General features: G+C 50.4%; 2 protein-coding genes across 8 annotated transcripts in view; one reads left to right on the top strand and one right to left on the bottom strand.

The window, feature by feature from the left end:
- SLC12A5 (solute carrier family 12 member 5) overlaps window positions 1–11,795 on the top strand; it is a 37,902-nt gene extending 26,107 nt beyond the window's left edge. For 4 of the 5 annotated variants that reach the window (XM_036824902.1, XM_036824905.1, XM_036824904.1 and 1 more), the window contains 10 exons: window positions 1,111–1,279; window positions 3,989–4,184; window positions 5,017–5,186; window positions 5,607–5,738; window positions 6,644–6,751; window positions 7,830–7,952; window positions 8,045–8,244; window positions 8,588–8,602; window positions 8,862–8,995; window positions 9,206–11,795. In XM_036824902.1, coding sequence (XP_036680797.1) covers window positions 1,111–1,279; window positions 3,989–4,184; window positions 5,017–5,186; window positions 5,607–5,738; window positions 6,644–6,751; window positions 7,830–7,952; window positions 8,045–8,244; window positions 8,588–8,602; window positions 8,862–8,995; window positions 9,206–9,297 — 1,339 coding nt within the window. In that variant the 3' untranslated portion in view covers window positions 9,298–11,795. The remainder of the gene's footprint in view (window positions 1–1,110; window positions 1,280–3,988; window positions 4,185–5,016; window positions 5,187–5,606; window positions 5,739–6,643; window positions 6,752–7,829; window positions 7,953–8,044; window positions 8,245–8,587; window positions 8,603–8,861; window positions 8,996–9,205) is intronic. The other variant, XM_036824903.1, reaches the window with a different exon arrangement.
- Window positions 11,796–11,819: 24 nt separating this feature from the next.
- The window catches only part of NCOA5 (nuclear receptor coactivator 5), a 30,961-nt gene continuing 19,041 nt past the window's right edge, over window positions 11,820–23,739 (bottom strand). For 2 of the 3 annotated variants that reach the window (XM_036824908.1, XM_036824909.1), the window contains 6 exons: window positions 21,888–22,214; window positions 20,427–20,563; window positions 18,764–18,890; window positions 16,699–16,898; window positions 15,008–15,328; window positions 11,820–14,547 (listed from right to left, as the gene is read on the bottom strand). In XM_036824908.1, the coding sequence (XP_036680803.1) occupies window positions 13,958–14,547; window positions 15,008–15,328; window positions 16,699–16,898; window positions 18,764–18,890; window positions 20,427–20,563; window positions 21,888–22,214 (1,702 nt within the window). In that variant the 3' untranslated portion in view covers window positions 11,820–13,957. Of the gene's footprint in view, window positions 14,548–14,984; window positions 15,329–16,698; window positions 16,899–18,763; window positions 18,891–20,426; window positions 20,564–21,887; window positions 22,215–23,739 lie in introns of all 3 variants that reach the window. The other variant, XM_036824910.1, reaches the window with a different exon arrangement.

The following is a 23,739-nucleotide window of genomic DNA, read 5'->3' as shown; positions in this document are numbered from 1 at the left end:
CACCGAGGCTGACCTGAGTTCCAGACATTTGTTCTCCAAAACCCCACCCGCCATGCCAGTCTCCTGACCATCTATCCATCCATCCATTCATTCCATCATGCGTTAGAAAAAATATATGAATGCGTGATCTATGCCCTGCCCCCTTCCTGTCTCTGGGGATGTAGTGAGCTCCCAGTTCCGTGGACAAGGCATGCGCACAGACAGGTAAACGTAGTATCATGTAGCATTTGCTCTGGGAGAGGTGAATCACCCACTTTGAGAGTTATAGGGCCTCTTAGAAATCTCTAGATTAATAACGATCTCCATTTTATTCACGTGACAGTCAGGGCCTAGAGAAGGTCTCAGGGGTCATGGAAGGCAGAACTGGACCCAGAATCTTGACCTCCTGCCTCTCAGCCCAGAGTGCTTTCTAACTGATTGCTCTGCAAGGCCAATCCCTCCTTCTTCTCCCTCAGGTTCATTTTGCTAAGACTAAGGCCTGGAACTCTGAACTATGCCTAGGACATCGTTGGCTTGTCCTTGCTGATGTCTACTAAACTGGGCTTCCAGAGACTGGGGCTTTGCATAATTTGTCTGTGAATCCTCAAATGCTTAGCACAGGGTCTAGCCCAGAGTAGGTGTTTAGAGAATGCTATTCAATTGATGGGTGGCCGGCTGGCTGCAGTGGCTAAATGAATAAGGAAATGAACAGATAAACCAATGGGTAGATGGCTGAATGTGTATATGTATGGGAGGGTGGTTGGGTGAATAGGTGAATGTGTGAATGGATGGTGGTAGATGGATGTGTAGGTAAATTAACATGGATATGAGTGTATAACTGAAGGATAAAATGGGTGGGGGGGGTGGATGGATACATGGGTGAGTGAGGTAGATGGAGAGATGGATGGGTGGGTAGATGGATAGATGTGTGGGAGATGGTTGGATGGGTTGATACTCAAGGAAATGGATGGATGGATGTGTAGGTGGATGGGTGGGTGGTGGGTGTACAGGTGGATAGGAATATGGAGGTCGGGTGGTTAGTGAACTCACCAGTGTACGGTGTATGGGTGTATGAGTTTATGGTGGTTGGGCAGGTGGTGGACGGATCATGTGACCTTTCCCCCTCTTCAGGCCACAGCTGCTGGTGCTGGTGCGTGTGGACCAAGACCAGAACGTGGTGCATCCACAGCTGCTCTCGCTGACCTCCCAGCTCAAGGCAGGGAAGGGCCTGACCATTGTGGGCTCTGTCCTTGAGGGCACCTTTCTGGACAACCATCCCCAGGCCCAGCGGGCGGAGGAGGTAAGCAGAGGCCCTGGCGGGGAGGGCGGAAGGATGCAGCACTCAGGAAGACAGTCCTTGATCCTTTCCACTTTCCCTCCTACCACCTTTGCCATCAGCTGGGGCTCAGGCTTTTCTGTCTTCTTCCTTAGAAGAGGGGTCCAAGGGCTCAGCAAGTGAGTTCCTTAGAATCCAACTCGCAGAACCAAAGACGATTGGAGCCGGAAATGCCCATTTTATGGATAAGGAAACTGAGGCTTAGAGAAGTCAGGTCATTTGTTTAAGGACAGAAAACGGAGACTCACATTAGAACTGCTAGACCCCTACTCCACCTGCTGAAGCATAAATCTTTTAAAGAGTTTTCACATAGGTGGATTCTTTTGGTCCCCACACCAAGTGGAGTCGGCAGGGTGAATATCCCTGTTTGGCCCAGGGAGAAACAGAGGCCCAGAGAGGGAAAGCAGCTTGCTGGAAGTCACAAAGGTGGCTGGAAGCATAGTCAGGATTTGAACCCGGGTCCCTGACTCTGGGTCACCTGCTCTTGTTCCCATCCCCTGGTCCACGTCCACAGAGCAGTGTACACAGCCAGTGTGGGCTGGGGCAGCTGGGCTCTGCATTAAGCGTCATTAACAGGTGTCTGGTGGGTGACAGAGGAAGTGGGTTCTGTCTGCGATTCAGGTCTCTCTCCCCTCGGGGCCATGGCTAGAAGTGGAGAGAGGAAAGGGGGCCTGAGGGAGGTGAGATGAGACGGGGAGGGGCACCCCTAATGGCTTGCGACAGTTGCTGTTTCTGCCTCACTGGGCCGTTCACACTGATCTGTCAGGGCCCAGGGCTGGAGGCCTCCACTGGTCCGTTTAATTTAACATGCAGTGGCTGCAAATGTGCTGTGTACCAGGCACTGGGCTAGGCCCCGGGGGACGTGGAGAGGTAGATGACCAAATCTCAGCCCTCAAGGTGGACACAGGCTGGTGGGGAAGACAGAACATACACAGAAGGCTCTCAAACCCGTCTGAGGTTAGAGTGAATAACTGCAGAGCAATAGAATGTGTTGAGTGTTTAGGATCTCTCAGGCTGTATATACTAAGCTCTACTCACATCACGTTATGTCACCCACCCTCTTCCTGGACGAGGTAGCTGTCACGATGCCCATTTGACTGATGAGAAATCTGAGGCTCATAGAGGGAGGTGATTTGCCCAACGTTGCTCCGCAGTTATTAACTCTCACGTAGCACCTGTCAACCTCAGGTGGGCTTGAGAGCCTTCTGTGTATGTTCTATCTTCCCCACCAGCCTGTGACCAGCTTGCGGGCTGGGGTTTGGTCTTGTGCCTCTCCATCTCCCCTGGGGCCTGGACCGGTGCACAGTGCATTCTCAGCCACTGCATGCTGAATTAAACAGGTGGGGGCAGAGGTAGAAATAGGAGCCCTTTCCTTTTTTTTTTCTCTTTCTTTTTTATTTTTGGCTGCGTTGGGTCTTCGTTGCTATGCGCGGGCTTTCTCTAGTTGCGGTGAGCCGGGGGCTACTCTTCGTTGCGGTGTGTGGGCTTCTCATTGCGGTGGCTTCTCTTGTTGCGGAGCAGGGGCTCTAGGCGCGTGGGCTTCAGTAGTTGTGGCTCACGGGCTCTAGAGTGCAGGCTCAGTAGTTGTGGCACACGGGCTTAGTTGCTCCGCAGCATGTGGGATCTTCCTGGACCAGGGCTCGAACCCGTGTCCCCTGCATTGGCAGGGGTATTCTTAACCACTGCACCACCAGGGAAGCCCAGGAGCCCTTTCTGTTTGACATCAGAGGCTTGGTTAAGAGTGTGAAGGGGGGCTTCCCTGGTGGCACAGTGGTTAAGAATCCGCCTGCCAATGCAGGGGATACGGTTTCGAGCCCTGGTCTGGGAAGATCCCACATGCCGCGGAGCAACTCAGCCCACGTGCTGCACAACTACTGCAGCCCGCGCGCCTAGAGACCGTGCTCCACAACAAGAGAAGTCACCACAATGAGAAGCCCGCACGCCGTGATGAAGAATAGCCCCCGCTCGCCGCAACCAGAGAAAAGCCTGCATGCAGCAACGAAGACCCAAAGCAGCCAAAAATAAATAAATTAAATAAAATAAAATAAATTTATAAAAAAAAAAAGAGTGTGAAGGATGGAGTCAGACCCCTGGACTTGAACCTCTACGGTAACATCCATTATCTGTATGGCCTGAAGCAAGTCTTAATTTCTCTGAGCCCCAATTTCCTTACTTATAAAGTGAGAGTAATAAGAACACTTCCCTCATCGTGCAGATTGAATATGTGTTTTAAATGCTTACCGTCATGCTAACTTTTAAAAACTGTTAAAACCAAATTGTCTGGCTATGCTGAGGGGCCCAGTTTCATTGTGGTTTGGGTGGACGGGTGGTGTCTGAGGAAGGTGATGGTTGAGTTGGGCCAGGCAGGGTGTCATGGACAACGGGGTCAGCCGGGGAGGGGCTCTGGGTGGTGGGTGAGAGCTTGCAGGGGGACTGTGTGAGCAACGGCAGGGCGGTGGGAAGCGTGGGGTCCCAACATGCAGAGCTCTGACTGAGCAGCAAGGAACGGGGGCCATAGGTGATGGGGCGCCAGAGGCCGATATGATCAGAGCTGAGCTTCAGGAATGGGGGGCTGATGCGGGGGAGAGATGGGGGCTAGGGAGGCTGCAAGAGGCTGGGCAGGACTAGGGAGGCCTGAGGCTGGTCCTTTTCTGAGCCCTCCCCTCCCCGCAGTCCATCCGGCGCCTGATGGAGGCAGAGAAGGTGAAGGGCTTCTGCCAGGTAGTGATCTCCTCCAACCTGCGAGATGGCGTGTCCCACCTGATTCAGTCCGGGGGCCTTGGGGGGCTGCAGCACAACACCGTGCTCGTTGGCTGGCCCCGAAACTGGCGGCAGAAGGAAGATCATCAGACGTGGAGGAACTTCATTGGTAAAGCTGTGTGGGCTCGGGGTGGTAGAGGGCTGGGTGGGGGTGGTTGTCCTTCTTTGGGCCTGGGGACCATTTCCCAGGTGTAACAGGTATGGAGTCGGCATATGCAGGTGATGGCGTTCAAAGCCTCCCATGTGCCAGGCACTGTGCGGGGAGCCCGGGGACTCAGGTGTGGAGGAAACAGTCTTGGCTCCGGCAGGGTTCACAACCCTGGGAGGAAGACAGTGCAGGGAGTGGGAAGAGCTACAGCTTTGAAGTCGCTGAGGCCCGGGTCTACATCTCCCCTCTGGCCCTTCCTCGCTGTGTGACTGTTCACAAGTGCCTCACCCTCTCTGAGCATCAGATGCCTTGGTAGTTGTGGGTACTAAGTAACACAATAACTAACACTTACAGACTGTGTTCTGTGTGCCAGACAAGTGGAGGCTTTCTCTCATTCTCTCAGCAGGCCTGTGAGGGCTAGGCATTGCTGTCTCCATTTTATTGGTGTGAAACTGAGGCATGGAGAGATTAAGGTCACGCAGCTGGTAAACCCTGAGGCGGCTTTATCGGTAGATCCTAGTTAGAAGGTGGTTGGGAGGATTAAGTGAGCCCTGCATGGTCGAGTTCTTAATCAGAAAGGGCAGGTGTTGTTATCACCACTTGAACGGTGGGGAAACGGAGGCCCAGAGAGGCTTCCCCAAATTCAAACAAGCGACGAGGCCCAGGTAGATGGGGGTTTTCTGACTCCTCAGCCCAAGGCCAAAGAGGGATGGGGTGGGGGTGGGGTGCTGGGTGCCAGAAGGGGACCAGGGTCACTGTTTTACCGTGTGGCCATCTTTTTGGTCTCCTCCAGAGCTGGTCCGGGAAACAACGGCCGGTCACCTGGCCCTGCTGGTCACCAAGAACGTTTCCATGTTTCCTGGTAACCCGGAGCGCTTCTCGGAGGGCAGCATCGACGTCTGGTGGATTGTGCACGACGGGGGCATGCTCATGCTGCTGCCCTTCCTGCTGCGGCACCACAAGGTGCGCATGCGTGTGCGCGAGTGAGCGTCCGCGTGTTTGTGCGCTCATGCCCACATCCATGGGCGGGGTTTCTGGGCTCCGGAAGGGGCCAGCCTCCACGTGACCTCCTGGGAAAGGGCTCCAATCCCCTCCTTAATTCTGAGATGCTGGGAACTGAAGGTGTCTCCCCTTGCAGATGTCCTTGAATTATAAAGGAGAGCAATGTTTAACTCAAGCAAGAGATGCTTTAATGAGGGGACCCTCATCTACGCAGAGGCGTTTTTGTAGGGAGTGGCTGCTGAGATAGAGGATTGGGGAGCTGCATGTATGTGTGGGAAGGTGCGTGGGAAGGGTGAGGGACAGGGTCCTGTCTACGTTCTGGCCCTGGGTCTCCGCACTGCGTCTGGGCTGGACCTTTCTGGGTCCCCTTCACCCCTCCAGGTTTGGCGGAAGTGCAAGATGCGAATCTTCACTGTGGCCCAGATGGACGACAATAGCATCCAGATGAAGAAGGATTTGACCACATTTCTGTACCATTTACGTATCACCGCGGAGGTCGAGGTGGTGGAGATGGTGAGTCCCCAGGAGCCACCTCTGACGTTTTGGAGTCCCTTCTGGAATCTTTCCCCTTGGCCCCAGAACCAAATGGGGAACCCCAACTCCCATCAGCTTGTGATGCTGGATCCCTTCCCTGCATCCACTTTTTAGCCTCTCACATATTCACCCGAGAGCCCATCCATCCATCCATCCATACACCCTTCTCTCCTTCATGAGAATAGCCATGTCTAATAATGCTTACTACATGTGAGGCACTGTACTATGCACTTTATATTACTTCTCACAGCAATCAATGAAATCGATACAATTATCAGCATTTCCATTTTACAGATTAGGCAGTTGAGGCACAGAAAGTTTAAGTAATTTGCCCCGAACACACACTAAGTGGCAGGGCCAGGATTCAACCCCAAGCAGACTGGCTCTAGAGTCCATGCTCCTCGCACTTACACCCTACAGCCTCTTGTCTGTCCATTCCTCTCAGCTTATTTATCCATTTACCCATCTCTCTGTGTATTCATTAATCCACCCACATATCCGTTAATGTATTTATTCACTCACTCATCCATTCATCCATGTACATAATTCATTCATCTCTGTGTTCCTTTTTATATTTCTCCCCCCTCTCCATTCACCCAGGTAATTAATTAATCCACTCATTCATTAATTCACCCATTCATTCACCCAGTCCTGTGCTTGGCTGAGGAGGGAATGAGCTGCATTGCCTTCAAAGAGCATCACCCTCTGCTTTGTCCTTGCCTCCCACAACTGTTGATTAAACTAGGTCATTGGATAGGGAAATCCTAGGTTGGCAGAAAGAAGGGGGCCTGCCTCCCTCCCCTTGGCCTTGCGCCTAAGCTCAGTGCTCATACTTTCCCCCCTTGCCCCTCCTCCACCCCATCCCCACCCCTGCCTGCCCACAGCATGAGAGCGACATCTCGGCTTACACCTACGAGAAGACGTTGGTGATGGAGCAGCGTTCCCAGATCCTCAAGCAGATGCATTTAACCAAGAATGAGCGGGAGCGGGAGGTGAGGTTGCCCTGGCTGGGCTCAGAGAGTCTCAAGCTGCAGATGTCCTTGAATTATAAAGGAGAGCAATGTTTAACTCAAGCGAGAGATGCTTTCATGAGGGGACCCTCATCTACGCAGAGGCGTTTTTGTAGGGAGTGGCCGCTGAGATAGAGGATTGGGGAGCTGCATGTATGTGTGGGAAGGTGTGCACAGCTCTGGGTGTGCACAGGTTTGGGATGGCCCACTCCTGGCCATTGGCACTGCCACCTTCTGGCACTGGGTTCCCCAGCAGCAAGGGTACACACAGCAGTTGCATCTCTCAAGCCTCCCAGCCAGGATGCAGAGGGGCTTTGGCATGCGTGACAGATCTTCCGCTCACTATGTGACTTCTGGGGCCCAAGGGAGAATAGTGGATGTTAAATATGTATGGATGATGATTTCTCAGGGGCGTGGGCTGCCAGTGTGGGGGACAAGGGATTATGTGATAGACCCTTAGAGAGTCTTAGAGAGTGGGTAACAGATGGATATTTCAGGATGCAGCTGATGATGAGAGTTGGGGGCAAACCTCCTAGGGTGTGGACGGTGGGTTCTCAGGAGTAACGATGATGAGCTCTCATGGGGTATGGCTGTAAGATCTCCCCAGTGTGGGTAATGTGGGACCACTAGCCCTCTGGCATTTGAATGAAAGCCCCACCCCAGGGAGTGGGGTCCTTGGGGAAATGAGCTATGGTACCCTGGGGATTGGGGACAGAAGAGATCTTGGAGGTGGGTGACAGTAAAATTGTAAGAAATGGCATGTGCTCTGACCAGTCAGAACTGGCACTGGACCGTAGTGCTAAGGCAGAGCCCAGCTGGGCCAGGTGTTAACCCTTTGGTTGCTGGATAGTGGAGAGGTCAGGGGTACTGGAGAGGGGTTGGAGTGGCCAGGTCAGTGGGGGCAATAGCTATTTGATGTGGAAGCATTGCAATAGTTTAACAACTGGTAGGGGTCCCGAAAGCGCACATCCTGGCTGAACGTCAGCTCTGGGGGTAGCTCTTTGCAGGGCATGGGTAGTGATTTCCAGCAGAGCTGGCACCAACCTGTGTCACTCCCTAGATCCAGAGTATCACAGATGAGTCTCGGGGCTCAATCCGGAGAAAGAATCCAGCCAACACTCGGCTCCGCCTCAACGTCCCAGAAGAGACAGCTGGTGACAGCGAGGAGAAGCCGGAAGAGGAGGTATGCAGCGGGGGTGGTTTGGCTCCAGCCAGTGGGAGCAGGAACTTTGGCCTCCAAAGGAGTCACGTGCTGTCCCTTCTTTTATCCCTCAGGTGCAGCTGATCCATGACCAGAGTGCTCCCAGCTGCCCCAGCAGCTCACCGTCCCCGGGGGAGGAACCCGAACGGGAGGGCGAGGCAGATCCAGAGAAAGTGCATCTCACCTGGACCAAGGACAAATCTGTGGCAGAGAAGAACAAGGGCCCCAGTCCTGTCTCCTCAGAGGGCATCAAGGACTTCTTCAGCATGAAGCCGTACGGGCCTGGGGGCTAAGGGCTAGGGTCTGGGGTGAGCCTACAGGGTCTTTGCTCCCCATGGCAGAGCAAATGAGCAGAAGGGGTCCTGGCCTGGTAGTCGGAAGACCCAGCCCAGACCTTGTCTTGGTTTCCCCATCTGAGGACTCAGGTTGGGCTTGATTGCTAAGGGTCAGAACTCCCAGGTGCAGGCAGTGGAAAGGCGAAGCCTGTGGGGCTGGGAGAGCGGGACCAGTTTGCACACAGGGTGGTTGATGGTGGCTCAAGTAGTCCTCAGCTTCTCCTGCTTTTTCTGACCCCTCTCTTTTTCTTCCTCTCTTTGCTTCTCTTATGTTTCCTGAAGGGAGTGGGAGAACTTGTAAGTGCTTCAGAATTTTTAACTTCTCCCCTAGGTTGGCCAGGGTCCCTCCTCTTCTCACTCCACCAGGAACCCTCAGTTCGTGCCCCTGACCTCTGGGGTCTCCGAATAGCCCAGCTTGGAGAAGTCTAGGGTTGGTGGTTCCTGGCTTGCAAGGACTAGATCCCAGCAGCGCAGTGCTGGGGTGGGGGGGGCTGGAAGGGCGACTGGATCCAACTCTCCCCTCTCCCAGCCTCACGTGCCCTCCTCCCTCCCTCAGGAACCAGTCCAACGTGCGGCGCATGCACACCGCTGTGCGGCTGAACGAGGTCATCGTCAAGAAATCCCGGGACGCCAAGCTTGTTTTGCTCAACATGCCTGGGCCTCCCCGCAACCGCAACGGTGACGAAAATTGTATCCTGGGCTTAAAATTGGGAGGAAGGGGGAGGTGGACGTCAGGGGACTTAGGTCCTGGCCCTGGGAAGGAAGAGTTGAGCCGGGTCTGCTTCAGAATCAGCACCGCGGACAGGGACGCGAGCCCAGCGTTTCCCTGGCGCCCAACACGCACGACCCTAATTCCATCGGGAGGGAAGGGGACGGTCTTTCTCCTTGACGGGCGCTCAGACATGGAGTTCCTCGAGGTCCTCACCGAGCACCTGGACCGGGTGATGCTGGTCCGCGGTGGCGGCCGCGAGGTCATCACCATCTACTCCTGAGAGCCAGGACCTGCCACCCGGGCCCGAGCGCGTCCGGCCCGCGCGGCCCCGGAGCCCTCGCCGCGCCCCCCGCCGCTGTCACCGTTTACATACAGACCCTGTGCCCGCGCCCTGGCCCCCTTCCCCGCTGCCTGAAGCCCGGAGGCCACGTCGGTCAGGGCTGACTCGGAGAGGACCGCCCCGCGCGGAGACCAGAGCCCCGAGCGCCCCGTTGGCGCGTCGCCCTGTCGGCCCCGGCTGCCCTTTTTCTAAGCCCGGCCTCGCCCCGCCGGAGGAGACGCTGCAATAAAGGTCGGAGGAGGCGCAGAGAGGAGCGGAGCTGGGGCTTTGAGGACGCCCGGTAGTCCGCGCGGCCCTCTCCCTCTCTTCCCGCGCCCCGCCCCGTCCTCGCTCTGCACCCGTCCCCCGGCGGCCCGGAGGGCGCGGGGTGGGGAGGCTGCGCTCCGCCGTCTACGTCACTTGTCCTCGCGCGGCCGCAGGCGCCGGCCGGCCGAGCCTATACATAGTGTACAGGAGACATCGCGTGTATTTTTAACGTCCCCATATTTCTGTGACTAGAAGCGCAACGGACTTCTCGCCACTGTCGAGCTCTCCCGCTGGGGGCGCCCAGGGAAGGCGGAGGCCTCGGGAGGCTGGGTTTTCCTTGACGTCCGAGAGTTTGAGAGCAAAAGTGCTTTAGGCCCAGGCGGGAGTCGTGGTCCCTCGACACCCCCTCGACGTCTCCTCACCCTTTCCGCGCGCCTTTGGCTTCCGACCCTTCCCTCTAGTTCTTCTCGGAGACGAAGTGAGACAAGTGTCCAGCTTTTCCTGGATTCGCCTCCCAGCGGAGTGAGCTTCCACTGTGGCTGCAGAGGCGGGCGCAGCCTCTTCTCATCGGCTCTTATGCAAGCTGGGGCCACGATAGGGGAGGGGCGTTCCTCAAGGAGGAGAAACCGAGAGAGGCCCTCGCCCCACCGAGGAAGCCCCGCCCCGGTGCCTTCGCTGGGGGAGCAGGCGTCTCTCCTCAATCGGCTTGTCGCCTGCTCCCCCTATCCCATGGCTCTTCGCCAAAGACTGAAATCGGGGAGCTGGAGGGCGTCCCTTCCCCTGGAGTTTCCTTCCTGGGACAGACGAGGGAGGCGGGGGCGGTTCTGGGTTGGGGGCCGGACTCACCGGGGAGGCCCCAGCGCTGTCCCTGATGTTCCCTCCTCTGTCTCCATCTGGCAGCTCTGGCCTCGGGGACCCAGCCGCCTTCTCCGCGTCCCGGGCCGGCCTCGCTGCCTCTAGCTGCGTCTCCCAGGCACCTGGGCGTGGGGGAGGGCGGGAGTCGCCATGTGCTTTGTTCTTAGCGCCTCTCTGCCCTCCTCCAACTAGGACCCAAGGCCTTTGGCTTCTCCAACACCAGTCCTTGGCGCTCCTGCTCCACCAGCCCGGTTGGAGGTGCCCTCTACCCTTAGGGAAACCGCATTGGCCGGGTTCCCTTCCCCCAGGGCACCTTACTAAGGGGGGCAGGCACTGCATGCTCGTTCCAGCGCCCTCTGGGACTGGGTACAGTACCTTCAGCCCCAGGGCCCTGAACTTTGCACCTAGTTAGACATCCTGCCCACCTCCCAGAGCTGAGGCTACTGGGTACTCCTGACCTCACCACCTCCTTTCCTTTGAGCCCAAGGCAGAGCTGGAGCTGGTGCCACCTAGACTGGGCCAGGTGTGGCTGGAGGTAGGTTTGGATGTCTGCCGGTTAGGTCAAGGCCCCTCTGAAATTTGATCAGGGGGCTGGATAGATTCTTCCGGGTAGTAATCAGAAGTCGGAGGTATTAGACACCAGCACTCCCCACCCTCATCCTCCAAAGAACCTCCCTCTGACAGACGCAGCTGGGTCTAGCCTTCTGGGGGCCTGAGCACTCCCGGGCTGAAGTGGTGGGCTAGGCAGAAGGGAAAGGGGGTATATTAACATCAGTTAGGGAACCAAAGTTGCACTATCTGGGCCTAGACTGTCTGGTTGGCAAGAGCAGTTTCCGTTGATGAAAACAGACATCCTACAACAAAACCCCAAGTTTTCTGTGCTACATGTGCAATATTTGTCATGAACGTTATCACACGTCACTCACCAAATTAGCTTTATAATCATGTAGCTAGATGTTTCATGTCCATTCAAGTGACTTTTATTCTGAGTGCAATATTTCAATAGCCTTGTAGTGATAACTAGTGTTGCTTTTGTTTTAGACCATCTATGTGCAGGGCAATGCAATGAAGTTGAAAACCCTTGTAAATAGGAAAGGTTGCAAACCAAATCAAGAGTATTTATTACTATTATTAGGCCTGCCTTTAACTTTACGTGTGTTTCAGTATTCCGCATTCTGCCTCAGTATTGATCTTGTGTTCTTTGTGCCAATATGAAAAGGAGAGGGTTGGTTCTTTCCTTTATTGTTGAATGCTCCCATTTAATGCTTTATAGCTTTTATGTATTAATTTTTTAGACTCCCGTCTGCACAAAATGCAATAAAAATAATTTTATTATACCCTTCACAGCCTGAGGTGTGTTGTTTGGACACTCCAGGGGGAAGAATTAGTAGGTGGGAAGAGGGGTGTAAAAGGTGGCCCTCCAGGAGGCCCCTAGACTCTTAACCAGAAACACTGACCACCACTCCAGGTGGGTTGCCTCGTGTACTGATAGCTCTGGGGCCCTGTCCTAGAGGGACAAAGGCACTGGCAGCAGGGGCAGTGCACCCACCACCTCTCCTACGAGACGGTGAGCACTTCCGGGTCAGCCTCAGCACTGTCAGCATCTGGGTCCCTAACCCACTGGAGGCCTCGTGCCAGCCGCTTCACCACACCCACTCCAAGCCTCCTGATGGGGCTCTCTATTAAATGCTCTCCAGAGCTCCTACCTGTGACTCTGCTTCTGCCAATTCCTTGCATAACGGGCTGGACAGAGGGCGGCAAGTGAGACAAAATCAAAACAGGAGAGTACCCCACTCTCCACTCGCCTTTGGCCAGAAATGGCCTCTTCACAAGTCCTGTTTTCCTTTCCTAGAATAAGAGGACAAGCCTCTGACACAGTGCAAGTCTGCCACAAACACGGATGTTTACATAGCATTATAATTAACCAGCAGGCTTTTGCTCTGAGCTGTACTAGGTGAGCTGCGTAAGAAGAGAAGCTAGGGTTAAAAGAGGTTTTGAGGCCTGACTGCAGACTCAGGGCAGAGCGAAACTAGTCAGTGCTCTGTCAGGGAACCTCGCCTTCAAACTCGGGGAAGGAATGCTCACAAGGAGGCCCTGTGGATAGTGACACCCAAAAAAGACAACACAGCTTTCACTTTTTCGTTTTAATTAAAAAGTAATTATCTCATCTTATTAACAACACAAAAGTTCCAAAGAGGAAAAAAACACTATATAACACAAACAGGTCAGAACATAAAATGCTGCCATCTGGGGACCTTGAGTTTTTGAAACCACTGTTTACTCAGCCACTGGCAGGGACTCAGGTGAAGTCACTGCTCTCCCTCGCTTCTGCCAGGGGCCCCTTGAGACTGATCCACAAGGCTCTAATGAGCACCATCCCTAGGGAGAGGGCAGCTTCCTTTGTTTCCATGTAGAGCAGCAGCCAGAAGTCCTCCCTCTAGTAACTTCACTCTGGCTCAGAAGTTATGAACAGCCTCCTGTATCAAGAACATGTCCAGCTACCGAAAGTCTGACATCAAAATGGTCCCTATCTCCTGCTGCTTAGAAAACAGAACAAGAGCCTGATTTTTGAGCCAAAAGCTCAAAGCAATCACTGAAAAAAATGGGTGTTCACTGCCACAGTCTAGAGTTGCCTTCTCAGAGCCGATTCCATGAAACTACCACTGGTGAGGGAGAGGCTAACAGAAATATTAGGGGGTAAGAGTGGCTGGGGCCCAGATTCACAGTTTGTGTTAAACTGCTGGTCACTGGAGCTGTGCAGTCCACGGGAGATCTTTCATTGAAATGAAAGCCAAAAAGAAAAAAAGAGAAAACCAAAAACCAACAACCCTGGGTCAGGCAGAAAAGTGGCCGGCTTGGCCACTCCTCAACAACTCCAGTAGCTGAGTAGCCAGCCGGCTTCTGAATCCTCAAGCAGACCCCACGTTATGTGGGATGGGGTAAGAGGACACCGTGCCCACCAAGCCCAACCTGCTGCTCTGGAACCCTACACAGGAGCTGCAGGCAGGAGCTTGAGCTCTGGTGGGCCTGTGCGAGGCTGGACACCCGTGGTAGGTTCAGAATGAACAAAGGCAGTGGCTCTCAACATGAAAATGCTACCCCAAGCTCACCCAGCTGGGGCTCGGCTGCTTCTTCCTCCCTCGCCCCACGTCCAGCTGACAGAGAGACAACTGAAATACAAACGGAGCCCAGACACCTATACTGCCCATGACCCCAGAGATATTTACTTTCTAGCAAAAGAAACCACAAAAAAACAAAAACAAAACCCCCCAAACCCCCACCCCACCACCAACAAAATACACCTCCAGTGCAGTATAAACTCGGACTCTGGAAGGGGTAAGCAACATAGCCTTAGGCAGGAGAGAGCAGATGGTAGAAACTTATGACATTCGATGTGGACCTGGATAGGTGCAGAGAACATCTTCCAAATAACTCTATTTAGAACGCAATAGGTGGGAGGCCAGAGGAAGAGGGGACCAGGAGTAGTTGAGATTTAGCCTCAGTAATGCCTCTGGTACGATCCCATGGGGGCCTGGGGCCGCCCCACCTGTGCTGTGGTCTGGCTAACCAGGTGGGAGAGAGCAGGGCCACTCTGGATCAGAGTGTCCAGAGCCTTCTGTACACTTGGATTGTCAAAGTTGATACCTGTGGAAGACACGGGCCTCTGGCTAGCCAAGTTGCTGGCGGGCACCAGGCGAGTGGAAGGCTGGCCAAAGAGCCCTTGGGAAGGAGCCCCAGGCCTGGGGCCCATGTTCCGAGCAGACCCTGCCTGTCCCAAAATGTTTGCAGGCTGATTGCCAGAGGCCTGTGATCTTTGCTGAGGCTGGCTGTTCGCTGCTATGGAAAAATTCTGGTTCTGGGTGTTTCCGGCAGCAACTGAGGGGGATGCAGAGCTGCTATTGGCCGCAACCGTGCCACTATTGAAGAGGCTGAGGATTTTGGCCTGAAGCTCTTGCTGGGAGGTGGGGGGTGCCGCTGGAGTGGGTGTAGCAGAGGGGAGCACTTGGCCGCTCTGGAGCGGTTGGGAGCTTGGCTGTGTCTTCAGTGAGGCACCCGAGGTCGCCCCGAGTGGTTGACGGGAAATCTGGCCTAAAACACAGAAGGAGGAGGTATCTGGTTGAAAAGTACCCTCCATGGGCAGGAGGCGTAGCAGCCCAGGGAAGAACAACAATCACTGATCACATCAATCACATAGTACACAGACTATAACATCAATTTCCCAAAGGGGCCACTTCATGGTATGTGCTGTTCCCGGAAAACAGCTTCGTTCCTCCAGACAACTACTTAAAGAAAGAAGGGCGTCCACCTTGGTTCCCAGGGAGCCAGCATACTAGCCCACCCACCACACTAACTACAGGGACCAGGATTCAGAGCCCAGATCTTAAGTTACCATCACACCAGCATGGATGGCCCACGGGAGAGCCCAAGGGATGTGCTCATTGCCCCTGCCCACCCCGAAGAGCCCTGGGCCTGCCACCCTCCCAACAGAGCATGGGGATTAGAGAAATGCAGAGTGAGAACTTCACCTCGGCCCTGCCACGTAGCTCACCAGGCAGAGAGTCGGTGCTGCTCCTCATCAGCCGCTCCTTCCGCTCGCGAAGGTAGTTGATGATCTTGTCAGTCTCCTCGGCAGTGAGGTACCTGTTGTCGGCCAGCAGGTTGATGAGGCTCTGGATGGCTGGAGGGTGCCCCCCGCGCATTCCCTCCTCAGGGCCTCCTCGCTCTCGTTCCTGGAGGAGGGCTTCATCGGCCATCTTGGCTGCCTGTCTGGCAATCTCCTCGCGTTCCTTCTCCCGGCACTCATTCTTGTAGCGCTCATAATTTCTGGCCACCAGCACCATGGCATCTGCCTGGGGCATGTTGCGATGCTCTGTAGGAGGGAAAGACATGAGTTATTTTCTCCGATGACAGATTTGAGTGCCCACCTACTGGACTCTACCAAGCCCTTCCTAACCTCAAATGAGCAAGAAAACCATTTCAGTTTCAAAAAGCCTTGGGATGGGGATGGGGAGAGGTTGGGAGAGGAGGGGGATGAAGGTTGGGGAGATAGGTGAATGGATTTCTTTGGTGGGGAACAGACACCCTTGTACAGAGCTAGTTCTTTGGGGAATTCTTAGATCACAGACGTGTAGTAAAAACCAAAGAAATATGACAGTCTCTCACAGATTCAAAAAGACCATGTGGAGAATAACCACAGGAGGTAGGCCACGGGGGTCCAAAAAGCCCTTCTGTAAAGCCTGGCTCTCTACTGTGCTCCTAAGGATAGAGCTGGTGTTTTAATTCATCAGTTCAAAGGTTACGGATTAAGATCAAATTGTGACCCTAAATAACCTCCTCTCCTCACCCCTGGGCAACAATGATTTACAGGGTTGTGAGAAGACTTCTCAGCACTTGATATAAATGTCTTCACACATCTTGAGGACTGTTCCTCAGAAAGACAAATGACCCACTGGAGAGGCTTCTACACGCTATCCTTATGGGTAAAACTGGTGGGGCAAATAGCCCCAGGGTGGTGGGAAAAGCGAAAGGTTTGTGCTGTGTGAGCAAGCAATGAGCAGGGAATCAGCTGGCTGAGTCTCAACAATCTGGGAGCAAAGGACTAAAAGCTACTTCAGGGAAGGACTTCAAGGAACCTACTCTGGGCCTCCAGGAGCTCAGAGCCTCCTCCCTGTTCTCACAGCCCCTCCACCCACTTCTCTAGCACACTTACAAAGAGTATCCTAATTGCCTGTTGTATGCTTTGTCCCTCATTAGAAAATCTGGTGAAAGCAAGGACTCTATTGCATTCAGTGTAGCACATGCCAGAGCTGCGCTGGAGCTGGCCCTCACTGGTGAGAGCAGACTGTGTGCATCTCCTCCCAACTGGCCCTGAAGTGACTTCATGTTGGTAGCTTGATATAGAACACAGTGGGAGTATTTACACCATGGAAATCAGCAAATGCTATAAACCACACCGCCCCCCCACCCCAGAACTGGTTGTTAAACATTTGCCAGCACATCACTGTATATACCTAAGTGCTAAATATAATGTCATATACAGCAGGCCCAGAACTGTATCCACTGAGAGAATATCAGAAGACTAAATGACTATGCAAGTCTCTGCCGTGCACTTAAAAAAGGGCCCTACCACATTTGAACTGAAATACATTTACCTAAAACCTGCTGCTTCTGAGTAAGGCATAAAAAAATTAATGGCCTAGTGACTACTTCTGAAATTCTGACCCGCTTGGGCCTCCATACCTTGTGGGGTTCCAAACATGATGTTGACCGTACAGGAGCGGTGAATCTGGTGTTGCTGGGTGATGACAATAGCAAAGGGAGACCCTCCCCTGCTAACATCCTCCAAGGCTTGTGACAGTGACACCTCTGTGTTGAGGAAGATCAAGTCCACTACCATGCCTAGGTCTCGAACCTTCCGCCCCACAGATTCAGCATAATCTCTGTAGAAACAAACAGGATCCAGGTGAGTACTCCCTGACCAACTCCCAATCTGCACACTGTGGCACCTCAGCTAGCTGTGTGAGCTCCTATGAAGACTTCAAATCCTAGCTCTACCAGTGTCTCCGTAGCACCCTCTTCAGGCTCCAAGAATCTAGACCAATTCCTTCTCTATACTGGCTCAGAATGGTCACACATAAAGTTGCCAATAGCACAGTATTTAGTACCCAGGTCCTCCTCTTGATTCTCTAGTCTGACGGTCATTCTTAAACACCATCCTTCCTGATGCCTAAGACTTGTAACACATGTCCGTCTTTGTAGAGGCTGCACAATATAGTGAGAAAAGCATGGGTTTTAAATGCTAGAAAGACAGGTTTGGATCCTAACATTTACTTGCAAAGTTGAAGCTTTAGGCAAGTCCCTTTACCTCTTACAAACCTCAGTTTCTTTAACAGTCAGACAGGATTAATATGGCTCAGCTCATACGTCACTTCCTTGACTTTCTCTGCAATCTAAATCAGATCCTTGATATATTTCTTATAAGACACATCACCAATACATTTATTTCTGTCATTTGTCCAACTAGGGTATAAGCTCCACAAGAGGAAGGGGCCATGTGTGTTTGCTTATTAGCATTACAGCTCCAGGACCTAGCACCTGTCACACATAGAAAAAATTTGATGAGTGAATACACATGAAACATGATTACTGTGAAGATTAAAAAAATTATTTAAGTGCCTAGCATGTAGTAGTACGGAGTAGGTGCTCAGAAAATGACATTATCATGAGTCAAAAGGGGTGGGGGGCAAAAAAAAGCCATCTACAAGTTAAAGCAGCATCTGTTTCTAAACAAGGCAGCCCCGAGCCTGTGAATGCTGCCTGCTGCTTGGTGACTCAACACCTATTTCCCTAGTCTCTGCCTTGAAATTAGCTCTTTAACCCCAAACTGCTAGAAAATACATGAAGTTATTTACTAACCACTTGGGGAAAGGGAACATAGCTACTCTCAAACTTGCAAGCTGCTATAAACTCCCTTCTACACCTCTGCTCTGCTACTTCAAGGAAAGAATGTGAAACAGAGGTAGAGTAAAATACTGCTGTGAACTCTGGCTTGGCTAGCATGGTCACCTAACAGCTCTGCAAGGCCACGGCACTTCACAAAGAAAGCCTGGCTCTTGGCTGACAAATGCAGAGACGTATGCCTTCCAAAGTACTGGGGATTCGGTGTTGTCTCACAAAGGGGACATTTATTGCTTTGCCTGACCAGCATATAGTCCCCTCTTTGATTTTCCTTGTGAAGGCACCCCTTTCCCACTCAGTACACATGGTTCCACGGGGCTAATCCCACTTTTAGCTCTAGGGGTGGGCACATGACCTAGCCCTGGCCAATCAGAGCATCCCAGCACTGCTGGTCAAAGTGATAGTTCAGGGATGGGAAAGTAAGCCTGGGCAATCCAATGAGAAACAATTCCAGGACTTCAGGCGGAAGCAATGGGAAAGAGCAGCTCTCTTTCCACTGGTTTGCTAAGCTAAGAAGATACATGTCTAGAGCCAGTGCTGTTCTGCCTTTTTGAGTAGAAAGCTTGTCTGAGAGTGAAGGCAATAGAGAGACCAAGTCTTTATGACAGTGTGACCCTGTATGTGGCCATGCCTGAACTTCCCAGTCAAGCAAACTAAAAATTTCCCTTTGGGCCTAAGCCAGTTTGCAATGGGTCTTCTGTCACCTACAAGTGAAAGAACCCTGGTTAACACAGTGTAACAATGCCAGAGTACACAGCCCAAGTTAAGTGGGTACAGCTGCCAACGAGCCTGAATTTCTCTTCTGATCCTTCTCCTCACTCAGGAAAAACATCCAAAGGGTTCTTACTTAGTCTGCTTGTTGACCACAATCACAGAACAATCAACAGGCCTCTCAGCATCAAAGCGTCTCTGGATTTCCTCAAAATACTGACGATAGAGCTCTTCTCTACGCCGTTCCTCACGTTTCAAACGCTCTGCAGGATGACACCAGAGAAAACTGAAACATGGACCGTGCCTTTCTATAAAAATAAGTCACAGGCCTTATTTTCAATCCTGAACTACTTGTAGGCAAAGGTCACAACACACACACACACACACACACACCCACCCACCCACACACACACTTTCTCTGAATTAATCCTCTAGACTACCTCCTAAAAATAACCCTTATTATTGTTTTTTACTATTATAAATTCATTGAAATGGAATGATTGGATTAAATGGCATGGTTGTTTTAATCTCATACATGCTGCCAAAATGCCCTCTAGAAAGGCTGTGACTAATTTATCCTTTCACAGGGGTGGAGCACCTAGTGCTATTTCTCCACATCTTAGTCAACATTGAGTATTGTCATTAAAAAGAAAACAAAACAAAAACCAAACCAAAAAAACCTCCTGCCAACTTGATAGGTAAAAGATGGTATTTCATTATTATTCTAATTTTCATTTTTGGGACAACTATTTAAGTCCCCTATTGACAGGTAATTGTAATTTGTTAAAAAAAAACCAGGCAGTAAACAAACATGAAACACCCCCCCAAACAAACAAACAAAATCAGGCAGTAAAGTGTAAGTTTCTTAACAAATTAAAAATGAGGTTCTTGGGCTTCCCTGGTGGCACAGTGGTTAAGAGTCCGCCTGCCAATGCAGGGGATGCGGGTTCGGGCCCTGGTTCAGGAGGATCCCACATGCCGCAGAGCAACTAAGCCCGTGCGCCAAAACTACTGAGTCTGCGCTCTAGAGCCCATGAGCCACAACTACTAGCCCACATGCCACAACTGCTGGGGCCCACACGCCTGGAGCCCGTGCTCTGCAACAAGAGAAGCCACCGCAGTGAGAAGCCCACGCACCGCAACGAAGAGTGACCCCTGCTCCCCGCAACTAGAGAAAGCCCGAGAGCAGCAACGAAGACCCAACGCAGCCAAAAATAAAGAAAGAAAGAAAGAAAGGAAGGGAAGGAAGGGAAGGAAGGGAAGGAAGGAAGGAAGGAAGAAAGAAAGATAGAAAAGAGGTTCGTAACTTGACCAGGTGTAAAACAATCTAAAAATCTTTAAAGATGTATTGAATGTATTGAGAAAATCAAGGCTTTTATCAATAAAAAACATGTTTGTCTTTACCTAAAAAGTAAATGCTGTTAGGTAAAAATTATAAATAAAACAAAAAACCCCACATACTACATAGGTAATGCAAACAGTTTTAGTTACTTGGTCAATGAGCAAAAAAAAAAGCAAACGACCTCTTCTGCTCCCATCTTTTGTTCATTTCTTTTCTTACTGCTGGAATTTCGTACTTATTTCTTCTTGTTAGATGACTAAACCAGATGATGGTACTACTTCGCATTTTAAAAATGATTTTCAAGCTGAATGTTCTCTACACATGAACAGGGTATTTGTATTTCTTCTTTCTGTGAATTGCTTAGCCAAGTCATTAGCCCCTTTCCAGTTGGTTATTAGCGTCCTCTTTCTTTTGTAAAGTGTCCTACCAGTGCTAAGTGCTGTTTCTGCTACTTTACCTTTTGCACGAGACTGACTTTCTGGGCCTGGAGGGCCTCGTCCATCAAAGCTATCTCTGTAACGGTCAAAGTAAGAGTCATCCTTCCTCCTGCAATAGTCATCCATTCGCAGGTATCGGTCGTAAGAGCCTTCTCTCCTGAAAAGTTAAAGAAATGTGCGCAAAGTTAAAAGTCTTATCCTGCAAACATCAAATACAGAGAATTCTTCAAGACCCAGTTGTCTGTGAGGAAGTAAAGCACAGTAAGGCACAGGACTTCGGGATCAGACAAACGAAATTAGTATCTGGGACTCACTGCTTATCAGCTTTGTGGCTGGGACTGAGTTAACCTACCTTCCAAAATGACTGGGAGGATGTACAGAAAGCTCTCAGCATAAAGTGAGCTCCCTGGCCTAAAGTAAATACAAAATAACTGGTAGTAATTATTGATATTAGTTTTGAGGAACCATTCCATGCCCCCACCCCAAGCCTCCTTCCCTGTGCTTTTGAAAAATTGTGGTTAAAAACCAAAACAAAAAAATCAAAAAAATCCACATAAATAATTTTTCATCACCCCGAACAGAAACTCAACCCCCTTTGCTGTTACTTTGTCTCTATGAATTTGCCTTTTCTAAATACTTCATATAAGTGAAAACATGTATTTGTCTTTTGTGTCTGTCTGGCTTATTTCACATAGCATAATGTTTTCAAGGACCATCAAGGTTGTAGCAGGTGTCAGAATTACCTTTCTTTTTATGGCTGAATAATATTGTTTTATGGATATATTACATTTTTTTATCCATCTATTGATGGACATGTGAATTGTGTCTACCTTCTGGCTACTGTGAATAGTGTTGCTATGTACATTCACATTCATCTGCGTGAGTTCCTCTTTTCAATTCTTTTGGATATATATTCAGGAGTGGAACTGACGGATCATTAATTCTACTATATTTAACTTTTTGAGGAACCGCCAAACTTTTTCACAGTGGCCATACTACTTTACATTCCCACCAGCCATGTATGAGGATTCCAGTTTCTCCACACCTCGCCAAAACTTTTTTTTAAAATAAATTATTATAGCCATCCTCGTAGGTATGAAGTGGTATCTCATTGTGGCTTTAATTTGCATTTCTCTGATAACTAAGGATGTCAAGCATCTTTTCACGTATTTATTGGCCATTTGTGCACCTTCCCTGCGGTTTTGCATGGCCAAAACAATTTGTACTCCATCTTTTTTTCCATTTGCACGATGTTGCCTTTCAGAGGCCACAGGGAGAGACCCAGATTCATTCACTAAGCACAGTTCATCATCATTCACACATTCACCAAATATTTATTAAGCAGCACATCTACCATTTGATAGACATTGGAAATATAGGGCTGATAAAGTCACTGCTATACAGAGCTTTCCATTAGTTCAGCAGAATACACATAAAAAAGACTATTACAAAAAAACCAACCAGAACAGCTGTACAGGTACCTGTACATGGGATCTCGTGAGTCTCTCATATCTCTGTATCTGTCGTACATGGGGTCCCGGTGATCTCGAAAATCCCTAGAGTCTCTTAGGTCACGAAAGTCTCTAGGATCCCTCATGTCCCGAGCATCACGCATACTTCTGCTGTCTCTGTGATCCCGAGTATCTCTGCTCTCTCTGTGGTCCCGCAAATCTCGGGGGTCTCGCATGTCTCTGCTATCTCGAGCATCCCGGCCATTTCTGCCATCCCTGGGCTCTCTTCTTGGACTTCCTCGAATGGGGGATCGATCGCGTCTTGTATCTCGGCTGTCTCCAAAGCCATATGGATCCCTGTGGGAGGCAGCAAGAAGATGCTAAGACAAAGAAATTGAAGGAGCCAACCTTTCAGCTCTTTATTGGAGGAAGCCCCCACCCTCCAAGCATTTTTCTCTAAAATACGGCAGTCAGTGAGAACATGATTAAAATTTTAAGGATAGTTACCATCTGGTCAGCAAATAAAGACTAGTAGGTTCTAGAATCTCAAAAGATTAGGATATTGAGGGAAGAATGTATGATCCAGAGTCAAAGGTTCTGACTGGGATCATAGTGTTTATCAGGCTTCAGGGGGTAATTCAGTATTCTGTATACATGTCAAACTATCATCTCTATCTCAACAGGTTTTCAAAGTGAAAGTGTCTTCCCCCAGAACCTATTTCCTCCCATCAGACTTGTTCGAAAGAGACTTTAAAAAGAGGCAGAAAGTTGCGGGGTGTGTGTGTGTGTGTGTGTGTGTGTGTGTGTGTGTGTGTGTGTGTGATAATAAGGGGCAAGACTCATGAAGAAAAAATGAGCAAATGGCACCATCTCATACAAGGTAACGGTGATCAAAGGTGTTGTCCTTAAAGTACAGAAAACGTCACTTAAAACATCTAGCAGGATTAATCAAATTAAGGGGAAAAAAGAAAGAAGTACAATATGAGACATACAGTCAGGTACAGGAACACTCAGTTTCTCTACCTTCTTAACATACTTATTGAGAAGTGGTCTCTCTCAGTCTGAGGTTTATGTAGAACCTGGTTCCTTTTTGCCAAGGTGTTTTTTGTTTTAAAAAAAACAAAAACAAGAAAAAAAAAGTGTTTGAAGTCACAGGTATGTTTGGCCTGATCTGCTTCAATATTCTTCATGAGACATTCCACCCAACTGGAAACTCATCCCCAACATATCTAAAATTAAACTTCTTATTCAACCCAATCAGGCCCAGACTGACTTTTTCATTTCTGCCTAAAATCATCTTCCCATTTACCATGGTTTAAGTTCTTGAAAGTTAACTGATTTTTCTTCTCTATCCCCATTAAGTCACTTGAATCCTGTTTTTCTTGTTCATTCTCATTGGATTTCTAAGTTCAATACAAACTCTTATTTTTATGCTGGCACCACCAAGAGTTTCCAAAAAACAAAACCAAAACCCAATCTTCCAGATTTCAATTCATTCAGCAAATACCAGATTAACCATCTGAATTTCCACCTGTTACCAGCTGCAGCTTGGCTATCACGCTTCTGGGCACCCTTCCCTAACAGATCTGGCCCCTTCGCATTTATTATTTCTCCCCCATTTCCTGATCCAATCTCCTTAGTTCTACTTAAGCTGTTCTTATGACTCAACTCACGCTATGCATCTCAGTATTTCTGTTCATACGGCTTTTCAACATGGAATGTTCTTCCTGCACTAACTCAGGTATCACCCAATCCTCAAAGGCAAGTTCATGTCCCATGTCTTCCAAGAAATCTCTAATCTCTAGTAACCGCTGATCTCTCCTCCTGCTAAACTCTTAGAGCACTTACTATTTCTATTACTCATCTTGATCTGGTTTACCTT

The sequence above is a fragment of the Balaenoptera musculus genome, chromosome 15 (genome assembly GCF_009873245.2).
Source record: "Balaenoptera musculus isolate JJ_BM4_2016_0621 chromosome 15, mBalMus1.pri.v3, whole genome shotgun sequence".
Lineage (NCBI taxonomy): Eukaryota > Metazoa > Chordata > Mammalia > Artiodactyla > Balaenopteridae > Balaenoptera > Balaenoptera musculus.
The sequence above is the reverse complement of the archived record's forward strand: the minus strand, read 5'-3'. Positions and strand labels throughout refer to the sequence as shown.